Genomic DNA, 12117 nt, shown 5'->3' with positions numbered 1-12117 from the left:
ATGGTTGGCTGACTGAGGTTGAATTTGAGTATGGTCATTTCTGGCAGGGATGCGTTCGGTGGGATTTTGAGATTAATACACCAATTTCAAAAAAAAAAAAAATTGTCTTAGTATTTAGTCATGTATTTTATACATTACTCGTATTGTTTATATTTCAGTCACATTCTTCGTAGCTATATCATATTTTTCATATCTTTATTATATTCAAGATATTTTTCATGCCGAATTACATTTTTTGTTATATTTTAATACTTAAATTAGATTGTCTATATAAGTCACATTTTTTTATATCTTAATTAATACATAAATCATATTTTTTAAAATCGAAATCAGTATCGTAATATATAAGTTTCCTTTTTCGTACTTTTATATCTAAATCATATGATATAATATGGATCTTATTATTTTAGGACTTAAATTAACTTTTTTATATTAATACTTAAGTCATTTTTTTTTCCACTTTGTATTTTAAGGTCACATTTTTCGTGGCTAAGTTATATTATTTGTATACTAAATCTAAATCACATTTTTTATACCTTAATATATATGTCACATTTTTTTATACTAAGGTAACATTATTTGTACCATAATTAGGTTATATTTTTCATGATTTAGTACCTAATTATTTTATTTATTTTTTTAGTACTCAACTCATATTTTTGCATCTAAGTCACATTATTCATATATTTGTATCATGTCACATTTTTTTTACCTTAATAATTATGTCATTTATTCTGTATATAAATCATTTTTTTTATACCTTCTTAATACGTAAAACATTTTACTAAAAAATGCTTTAAGAAAACACTTCTAATATAAGATGAGAGTTCACTTGAAAAAATAAGAATCCATTCAACGGTATTTCCAAAAAACAAAATATTTAATAAAATTTTAATAACATTTAAAAAAAATAAAAAATATTTAATAGATGATTTTCTTAAAAATACGATAAAATACTCCTACTAAAAATCCTTTTAAAATTATCTGATATCCTCAGTTCTAATGTTTATAAAGAGAATGGATTCTTTGAGAGCAAAAATCATTGACCCCATGTTCCTTAGTCATTGGCTCTTCAACATATGTATTTGAAAAATTAGGCATCGATGTTCACGAACAAAGACTGATATCTATGAATGAGGTGATAAAGCTCTATTTCCTCGTGATAAAGCTTCTATTCTATTAATTTGTATAATAGGACTATACAAATTCAAGAAATATTATTTTTTTACGACCAGAAGGCAACACATGGACCCTTGGTGCAGCATAAATACCAGAGAATGTTCTAGAAGAAGGCAAGTAAAAAGTCAGTATAATTACAAAACACACTATACAGTACTGTCAATGGTGACTTGCATTGATTTGTCATTTAAAAAAAAATTTATTTACATGTTAAAAATAATAAAATTTGAGGATGAAAATGTTTGACGGTGAAGATGAAAGGGAGGAGAATAAAAAAGAAGGTGAGAAAATAAAAGAGAAAAAAAATTGGATAAAAATTTGGGATTAAGAGGGGTTTAGAGGTTGAAAAGGACGATAATTTGATCTGAATATTGTTTTATTTTTTTATTTTTGAAAAAATGGGTCAAAGAGGGATCACGTGGATATGTTGAACAATTCTCAGGCTCTACCGAACAAAGGGCCCCTTTGAGGCAAAACTGAGACTCTCACCCATAATTTAAGTGCTTAATGCTTAACAGGTTGACTTTCTTAAGCCTCCTAGTTGGCGACCTGTAGCACCCATGACCAGATATTAGGTAGTCCAACCACCGCTGCTTCCACTTTGCTTTAAAACCACCCTACCACATGGAGTTTTTTTTTTTTTTTTTTTCATTTTTAATTATCCACCTTTTTGGATTTATTATTAATTTTAAATTATTCCTTTTTTATTTTGATTTTAATTTTTGTACGAAAGCGTCATCATTTATAGGGAGAAAAACAAGTGCTCTCATAGCAATTTTGATAAAAAAAAAAAATCATATTTTCCCTTCCTCTCTCTTTTTGGCACGTCATCTTTTTATTTTTTATAATTATTATTAGGTAAGTAAGTCTCAACAGACCTCCACGTTGGAGGGCCACGCGGGCGCCACTCGACAATTTAAGAAATATGATAATGATATTGTGTTTCATCAAGTAAAACGCAGACCTTAAGATTTAACTTTGTAAGCACGTTTTCAAAATAAAAAACCCTTTTGAAATTATCAGATTTGTTTCATCAGCATGAAAGACGCATGGGGCTCTTGAGTTTGGTTAGGTGTTGTCATTCCTTACTTTCCACATTTTTGAAAACATTGTCTTTTGATATAAGTATAACTTAAAAAAATATATTAATTAAAATAAGAAAAGCAAGAAAATGAAATAAATAAATATTTAAATAATCTTATTATAATTGATATTTTATTTAACAATAAAATTTAGTTACAAGATAATTAAGTAAAAAAAAAAAAAGAAAAAAAAGAGAATTAATTAAGATGGAGGGTTGAAAAATGGGAGATCGGAGGAGAGGAAAACGAATCCGAAGTGGGAACGGGGGATGTCTACATGGCCGACCATGTCATTCCTTCGCTGTAAAGCCATTTCCCCACCCCCTTCTCCCTATCATACTACCATACGAGGGCAGCGTAATACGCACCCCACCCCCGCCTCTTCTCCGCCGGAACTTCTGACCTCATTTTCCGACGACGTCCCCTCCCTCAAATCCCAACAAAACCCCAAACTAAATCATTAATCCAGGCCCCTTCCCTTTCTCTCTCTCATTCTTCTTCTTCTCTGGTCTCCCATGTCTCCACTCGTGGTGCTTCTGATTCTGCTTCTCTTCAGCTGCTCTCCGTCTTCGTCTGTTCCAATTGGATCTCGTGATATTCTCAGAGCTATTGACATCGACAGCAATACAGGTCCTGATCTTCATGATGCCGCCGTTGATTTGAACACCACCAATTTCGATCAAGTTCTCAGGAACACCCCTGCTACCTACGCAATTGTTGAATTCTTCGCTCACTGGTCAGTCCGATTTCTTGCTTTTGGGTCTTTTGTTTATGCTAATTTGTTGTTTATACGCTTTTTCATGCATGTTGCTGAGGGTTGATATTGTGTTCTCTTGAACAAAACGATTGAGAAATTTATTGGATGAATTAGGTCCATGGAGAAAATATTGTTGTATGGAGGGGAAATTTGTGTTGACATAGAAAGGAATATGTGCTAAATACGTGCTACTGGTTGAAATGCTAAAATTAGTTCCGAAGGAGATTGGATTGGTGAAGATGGAATTTCTTTAGAACATTCTTGTGTTGGCACCACAAACAATAGTTATTGTTCTCTAGATTTTGGGATAGAACAAGTCTGCCTATGAGAAGTTAACTTGAAACTTCATAATGCACACCAGTTACTCAACTACATGTAATTTTAGTTTTGTCGAATAGTTTCAGTCACACGATTTTAATTTTTTTGAATAGTTTGCAGTCACGAAATTTTAGTTTTGTCAAATAGTAGCGAGCCCCAACAAAGGAAACCATTGGAAAAGAGGTTTGTGTCGTCTTCTAAGCTGAGACTGTTTTTCTTGTTGAAGAAATTTGCTTATCTAGAATCCTTGGAACAAATGTATGTTGTCTTAGAGGGAGCCATGGTGGTCAGGGAAATAAACGAGTTGTTAGCCTATATACCCAATATTATTTTTTTTATTATTGGAACTATATACCCAATATTATTGCCCCTTAGATTAATAATTAAGTGCATTTTCAAGAAGTTAAAGCGGGTAACAACTTAGAAGAAGATGGAAAAGAGTTGTTTGAGGAGGTTTAGCTGTGTGTAAAGAAGACTAATGAGTGCACAAATAGGGAGGAGTGATTTGATTCAAGTTTAAGATGTTGGTTGAGGATGAAACAAGACATCGTTTCCAATGATTATCATAGGATATTACTCTAGATAAAGAGGAATGGTGAAAAAGGATTTGTGTTGCTGACCATAAGAAGATTATCTTAGTTGAGCATAACTTGTTTCATAGAATACATGCTTCACTAATTGATTGGCTATCTGAATGGTTCTGAAAATTAGTTAAAGATTTAAGCTAATTTTGGTAATTGAGGGAATTGAGCTCCTTTCCAAGTAGAGAAATAGCAATTAAAAGGACAGAATCTCATTGAGTTTGTCATTTGCAGTGTGCATAACTGCAAATGGATGGTGCATCACCTTATCATCCCACTTTATAAGACAAACTGGAAGTTTAAATGAAGATTGGGCTGGCCTGATGTCTGTTAGCATTTTTTGAGTTTGTTCACTTCTTAAACCTTATCGGGTTTAGCTTAGGTCTAGATACTCTCTCTCTATATAGGATTTGGGTTAGGAATTAGGATGACATTCTAGGACCCAACCTAACCCAATGTTGCCTAATATCCAACCATGCAATAGTTTCAGATTGCACTTTGGTTTGCGACCAATTTGTATTCTGGGTGAAAGGACCATGCGATTCAATTTTTGATATTATATTGGTTAGATGCTGTTATTCACGCCAATATTTTATATGTTGTATGAGGGAACATTAATTTTCGTTCTACCATTGATCTTGCAGGTGCCCTGCTTGCAGAAATTATAAGGTATGATATGCTTCGTTTGTACTATGTTGTAATGCAAGGCTTGAGATATTAGGATGCTTGCATATCCTACTACTTTATTCATTGCTTGAGGAACAATTGTGCAGCCCCATTATGAAAAGGTGGCAAGGCTTTTCAATGGACCTGATGCAGTGCATCCTGGGATCATATTGATGACAAGGGTGGACTGTGCTTCAAAGGTATTTTCGATATTTTTTCTTGATTATTACTGTGCATCAAGGGTGGTATTCTTGTAGTTATTTCTCAACGGTTTCCTGTTTCCTGAACAATAAATATTTTTTATTTGACCTTTATAGATTGCTGGTAATATTCCACCTTCCTGTTGCAAGATATATGACATTGGAAAAAATTTAATACCTTTTAGCGTATACAACAAATTTGGGAATTTCTTGATATGGTCTAAAATTTGGTACTCAATATTTAAAATTAACCACAGTCTATCAAAAAAAAAAAAATATTTAAAATTAACCACAATACATAATTAGAAACTAATTAAGAAATTTGACATAAGCAAGTAAAAGCTATATGGAACATTGACATCAAGCAACTAATAAAAGGGAAACTTGGTAATATTCAATGTAGAAACTGGGGCATGATTTGATTCCAGATCGAAGTCATGGAAAAAAAATATATTCAAATGTATATTAGAATTTTGGAAGTGAACTGTTATGGACCCTTGCTGTCTATTCAATTAGGGTCTGTTTTTGGGCTTTAGAATCATGGATTTAGTTCTAGGGCTCATTATCATCTCATTGTCTGACATATACTCAATGAAATCTGCATCAATATGGTTGCCTTAAACCATTGGACTCTGGGAAGATCGCCTATCAAGTGTGATGAACATGACATATATTGACATTGCATCCTGCAAGTTAGCCATTGGATCCAACTAACTACTTCATTGTCTTCTATTTTCCATTTGGTTGTAACCCTTATTTATGCACCACTTTTAGCAGACATCTTTTAGTGACACCTGGAATAATGAAACTCATTTCGTTCAGCCTATTACTATTTGAAAAGTTAAAACTGCGGTGATGCTGAAAATGATTCAATTTATATACTAAAATTGTTGTGTATTACATGTCTTGAATGTGAAGGCTTGAATTACCATTCACCATACATGGACCATTAGTTCATAAAGTCTGCCTTTTAACATATCTCATTGATTTGCTTTCCTTATCTATATAACCTTTTCACTGGTTGGTTCTAGCTTCAATCTGCAGTTCCCTCTCTTCTAACATTGCTGCTTTTCTCTTATTGCTCATTCTGATTTGACATTTTTAAAAAAAAAAAAAAAAATCTAAGAGTATGGCTTGCTGATTAGTCCCTCTTCTTTTCACTTGTTTGGCAGCACAGATAAATACCAGGCTTTGTGATAATTTTTCTGTGGGTCATTATCCTATGCTCCTCTGGGGCAATCCTTCTAAATTTGTATCTGGTAGTTGGGATCCTAAGAAGGACAAGAATGAAATTCGTCTGATAGATGATGGACGAACAGCTGAACGTCTGCTTAATTGGATCAACAAACAAATAGGCAGGTATGGGGTATCTCAATCTATTGCCTACTTTAGTATCACAATAGTAGATGTATGTTTCATTGAACTACCTGCTAGTCCTTTGCAGAGGCAAAATGAGAATCATTGAACAAATAATGAGTTAGATAAAAAAAATGCGAAGTATTTTGTAGAGACAATATTGTTTAATTTGCATCTGCATCAGTCTTGTTTAGGGTTTTATCTTTTCAAAGGAATGAATGGTTATAAGAGAAGTAACATATTGACTTGGTCTTGAGATTTGCAAATGACACATTACTGAGGTAGTGAGCAAAATAAATAAGCCTAAGATATTTTCATGATAATAAAATATTTCAGAGTTTTAGAGTTGTAGAATTTCCAAATCAGCGACTGACTGATGTATGACATGAGAAACAAAAGACTGACTGCTTTATACAGTTCCAAGCTGAAAATCAGCGATTTTAACTCCTTAAATTGATGTATACATTTGAATGCTAGAAGGAGCCCTGTCAACAATACACCTATCTTGGACTTTCTCATTGACCTCTGGTTGTTTAAAGAATTCTTCTATTTATTTCTACATCAAATTATTAAGCTTCTGAGGACCCTATGCCCATATGAAGTGAGCTTGGTATAATCAAGATAGCCTGAATCTGGAACTCTTTACAGGGAGGATGAAAAAGGGGACAACAAATCAAAATTTAGCTTGAGTTCTGAGCATGCTAGTTTCTGAATATTAAGTTGTTGATTGTTAAAAAAGTTAACGACTTCTCTTTCCATTCCCATGTCTTGTGGAATTTCTAATGATTTCACTTTCTGTTCTGGAGGCCTCTCTAAAATCAGGATTTCACTGCTCCAATTCGTATTTGCATAGGTAATGAGATACCCCACCTTCCTTTACCAATACACAAGACATCCCTCCTAGAATTGATTTTTCCCATCTCTCACCTTAACCCTAATTTCTTTATTAGAATATGTTTTGACATTATAAATATGAGAAGTCTGTCATGAATCTAGCGATGGTAGTCTGTTTGGGGCTGTCATGTGAACTTGGAAACACCAAGTTATAAAATGCAATAGAATTTTACGAGAAGCAAAACCATAATGAATGACAACTGGATTCCCCTTCCTCTTTTGTGATGGTGTTTGAAGCTTCTATCCCATGGCAAATCTTAAAAAGATGGAGTAATATAGCTTTGTGTTTTTATGGGCTTTACGATTTGGGTGATGAATATCTAATTTGTTGAAAGTAGAAGTTAGAATTATATGTTTCATAATATATGTGATGTTGTGAATGTTAGTTGAAATCATTGTCATAGCTACTTCTAATGCTCTTTTAACTTTGCAGCTTTTTTAGCTTGGATGATCAGAAATTTGAAAATGATCACCTTGCATCAAATGCGTCAGATCCTGAACAGGTTTTATATATAACATAGCTCCCATTCTTTATCATTTCTATTATAAATTAAATTTCATTTCTCAATTCAAGATATTTACTTTGTCAATCAATGTATTTTGAAAAGATTGCACGAGCAGTATATGATATTGAAGAGGCAACATCCACTGCCTATGACATCATCTTAGAACAGAAGGTAGACATTTTTCCCAGTCATTTTGTGTTAATTTTTTGCATTTCAGTGTTGATAATTTCCAGTCATCTATTATGTGCATTTTGACAGATGATAAAATCTGAGACTCGGGCTTCACTTATAAAGTTTCTTCAGATTTTGGTGGTTCATCACCCTTCTAGGAGGTCAACACCAACTCTTTTAGTTTGAACCTTTGACCTGCAAAATGTGCTGCTTTGTTCATTAATTAACACATTATTTTTATTAGGTGCCGGAAGGGAAGTGCAGAGGTACTTGTGAACTTTGATGATTTGTGCCCATCAGACATGGGGACTCCCAATAAACAGGAAGCCACTGATGGTAATGGCAAGGGTGCATTAAGGAATTTCCAGATTTGTGGAAAAGAAGTTCCTCGTGGGTATTGGGTGGGTACTCAAAGGTTATTTCTATTTAAAGTAGTGATATCAATTACTGTATAAGCAGGTTTTAAAATATAGTTATTGGGAGTATTTAGTTATATTGGCTGACATGGTTGGTTGTTTTTTAATTTAAATACCTATTACCATTTTCCCCAGAATTTTGTTTGAAATTATTTTGTTGATGTTTGTTTTAAAATTATTAACATATTGCTATGCATAAGACAATCACCATCATTACCACCGAATTATTAAGTAGCAAAGCATGCACTTCCAATGTACATACTTGATTTGAGTGTTAAATTTGGATTACTGGTGGATTTAAACTGACCTATATTTGTATCTTACCGGGGCATTAGAAGGCAGTGCTTCCATAATTTGTCCTTGTTGAGAAATTTGATGGACCAAGTCAGTAGTTTAAGTTGAGCTAGATTGCCTTAAGAGTAGAATTTACTACAGAGAGCTACCAATACTAATGCTTTTGTTGAATGAATTTTACATTACACTTCCCTATATTAAAATCAAACCATAAAAATATGGTTACAGGATTGGTTTCTATAGTTGAACCTCATAATACGCACTGTTCAGCTATGTGTCTATCATGGCTGTACCTTGAACTAACTTGAGTCCAGTTGGATTCAGCTTGGGTTAGCATGTATTTAAGTGAAAGCTCAATGCCTTTGTTTGATTTTGTAGAGTGGGTGGGGTCTTCTGGAGTGTCCTGTGTATTTTATGTACTATTTTTTGAGGCCTACCTTTAGGTGTTCCTTGTCTATGTCCTGTGTATTCTGGTGTACCTTTTTCTATTACTACTTAAGCATACCTATCTTTATGTATCAAAAAAAAAAAAAAAAGAGTCCAGTTGGATTTCTCATGCATTGAAATGGTATTGTTTATATATAATTCAACATATAGGAAACAAAAAACTGCCATTTGGAATGAAATGTTTAGCCAAAACAGAACTGAACTTCTATGAAAATAAATAGCAATTGCTATTTTACTATAATTTATAAAACTCAGAGGAAATATCTGTCATCTAATTATCCTTCACAGAAGAATCGACTATTCTGATTTTAGATATACCTGCTGTTGAAATATTTCATTGTATTGAAGATTTTTTAATTACTCTATCTATAATATATCGTATGATACATCTATGTATATAATGTTTAGGAACTTCCTTGACACCCCAAAGTTCTGAACCTTGTGAGAATGAATGCTTTCCTGCTCTTGCCCTCAAACCTGCACTTTTATTTGCTCCCATGTTGTGCTTCTAAGTTTTTCATTTTGCTGCTTACAGATGTTACTGTATAAATGACACTATCTTTGGGTGTTTTGCAGATGTTTTGCCGTGGCAGTAAGAATGAAACTAGGGGCTTTAGGTAATGGTTGTTTTTATTTCTTTATTCCAAGACTGCCTTTGTTACTTTATTCATCACATCTTTAATTTTCATATGGCGGTTATGCCCTACAAAGTGATTTGCATGTATGCATGTACGAAGTGTATATAGAGATATGCTTTTAAAGAAATTGTATCTCTTTGATTAAATAACCACTGGCAAAGAATAGCTAATCCTAGGTTTCACTCTTTTAATGGGGGGTTTTTTATATTATATTTGCCCACCTAGAAAAAAGGACGAAAAAGAACAGAAAAAATAGAACAGCTAATCCTCTGGGCTTTAGGTAATGTGTTTGTACTTTTGCTTACCTTCGTACTTGTAATCTTTGATAGAAGGGCACTACTAGTACTAGTCCTGCCATGTGGAGTACCAGGAGGGGTGAATCAGATTCAATTCTAACCTCCATCATTTTTGCATGAAGTTGCTGCTCTAAGACTCAAAGCTGTGGCTTCAGGCTTGATAGCCTGAGACACTTACTATTGGACCAAAGCAATGGCCCCTATATTTTTCAAAAGAATGAAGAAACATGTTTTTTATCTTTGGCCTTTGCTTCATTCTTAGTGTATAAATCATGGATCCCAAACCAAGAAGCATACTCTTAATATTTACCTAAATGTTGTCTTAGTTCTGTGGGCTAGTTATGCACTGGTTTGGTCCATAATGCCACTGACATAGTTGCCTCATTATTACCATTCTGCTAGCCCTGCCTCTTTATTTATTTATTATTATTTTTTTCAACCATCTCTACGTGAACACCAATGGCATGGAATTTTTTTTCCTTTTTAAGTCCCCGTTTCTTTCAATATTGTAATAAGCTGGCTATCCAAAGTTTTCATTTTCTTGCAACCATGGCATCATATACAAGAGTATGAAAATTTGGTGCAGTGGTTTTGTTTAACCCAGTGTTGGTTCCTTTTGCAGCTGTGGACTATGGATTCTATTACATTCACTCTCTGTAAGAATTGAGGATGGAGAGAGCCAATTGGCATTTACAGCTATGTGTGATTTTATTCACAATTTCTTCATATGTGAAGAGTGTCGCCAACATTTTTATGAGATGTGTTTAAGGTAAAAACAACTGAGAATAAGTTAATTATTTAATTCTCCAAACTTCTTTCATCTAACCATAAATAAATTTAAGTTGCAGTGTTTCCAGTCCTTTCAACAAAACTCGTGACTTCGCCCTTTGGTTGTGGAGTGCACATAACAAAGTGAACGTGAGATTAATCAAAGAAGAAGCATCTCTAGGAACTGGTGATCCCAAATTCCGCAAGATCATTTGGCCTTCAAAGCAGCTTTGCCCTTCTTGTTATTTCTCCCTCAGCAAAAACAACGATGGAACAAGTCAGATCGTTTGGAATAGGGATGAGGTGTTCAAGTTCTTGGTTAGTTACTATGGGAAAATGCTTGTGTCACTGTACAAGGACAAGGGTCTTCTAGGAGATGATGGGACTGATAGAGTGAGCCTTGAAGATCTGGCAACCACGACAAATGCAGTTGTGGTGCCTGTAGGAGCTGCATTGGCAATTGCACTTGCCAGCTGTGCATTTGGAGCACTCGCATGCTTTTGGCGGTCACAGCAGAAGAATCGGAAGTATTTACACCAACTACACTCTTTAAAGAACATATGATTTTTTGGGAGGGTTATGAGCTCTTTCAGAAAGGAGAAAAAAAAAAAAACAAACAGAACAAAAAAAGAAATGAAGAAAAAAATTAGGGAAAATGAGAGAGGGAGGGAGATTATTTGTTTGCTAGGAGGTTGACATTATTTGCTTTTCTTCTAAAAAATTTTCAGGCCAAGGAGAAGCTGGAACTAAGGTGGCCAAAAGGACCAAACCTTTCATGGCCATTAAGGTGCACCACCAGGTGATATCATGCTCTGAATAGGAATCCGGATTACCGACTTGCACCAAATGACCGGTCTTGATGTCCTCATGTACCCTTTCTAAAGGTCTACCTTATGAAACATTTAACATGGAATGTACAGACCTATATCATAATCTTGATTTTGGAAGAGTTGTCTTTAGATAATTTTGGCAAGTGTTTTAAAAAAAATTCATCTTTTTTTATTTTATTTATTGTTCCACACCGGCCTGATGCACTTGAAGAAAACTGAAATGAACTGCTATTATTTTGATAGAGCAGATTAAATGTTGTTCAATTTCCTTGTACCTACCGGATATTTTTGCTGCTTGGATAAAATATCCAAGGGATGACCAAACATGGATATGTTGAGAACTATTGCCTATCATAGAGCACACCAGTCAGATTGTTATAACCATTGGGCTGATTGTTCATTTCCGATTACCAGTCCTTTGATCAGACACATTCATAGACCTGGTTGCATTGATGGCCTCCCGTGGAATTCTGAGGTTAACACCAATTTTTCTAGCAATACTTATTCACATAAGCGGTTTTGAATCAATGTAATAATCAGATAATGGACGCCAAATTTGAGTAAAATTTCTGATTGGGATAATTATTACGAGTATACAAATTCCAAATGAATGCACCTCTGTGGTTCCTGGATTGGAAAACTGGGTGATTAGCCAGTAACTGTGAGTCTGAGACTGGACACTCCGCTTTGCTGCCTTTATAGCGGCGCTCTATTTGGT

General features: G+C 34.2%; 1 protein-coding gene across 3 annotated transcripts; it reads left to right on the top strand.

Annotated features, from left to right (window-relative positions):
* Positions 1–2508: 2508 nt before the first annotated feature.
* Positions 2509–11673, top strand: LOC117916387 (sulfhydryl oxidase 2). 3 transcript variants are annotated; one of them, XM_034832365.1, is made up of 12 exons: positions 2509–2997; positions 4562–4586; positions 4691–4783; positions 5961–6142; positions 7467–7536; positions 7642–7710; positions 7798–7871; positions 7955–8111; positions 9444–9484; positions 10424–10570; positions 10644–11096; positions 11298–11673. In XM_034832365.1, the coding sequence occupies exons 1-12, from the start codon at positions 2777–2779 to the stop codon at positions 11317–11319; spliced, it is 1554 nt and encodes a 517-aa protein (XP_034688256.1). In that variant the 5' UTR covers positions 2509–2776; the 3' UTR covers positions 11320–11673. The 3 variants fall into 3 exon arrangements, with proteins under 3 accessions (XP_034688256.1, XP_034688249.1, XP_034688264.1); XM_034832373.1 differs by having other exon boundaries at positions 2510–2997; positions 10650–11096; XM_034832358.1 differs by lacking the exon at positions 11298–11673 and having other exon boundaries at positions 10650–11291.
* Positions 11674–12117: the final 444 nt, after the last annotated feature.

Source organism: Vitis riparia, chromosome 1, assembly GCF_004353265.1.
Source record: "Vitis riparia cultivar Riparia Gloire de Montpellier isolate 1030 chromosome 1, EGFV_Vit.rip_1.0, whole genome shotgun sequence".
Classification (NCBI taxonomy): domain Eukaryota; kingdom Viridiplantae; phylum Streptophyta; class Magnoliopsida; order Vitales; family Vitaceae; genus Vitis; species Vitis riparia.
This window is presented reverse-complemented; position numbering and strand designations above follow the sequence as displayed.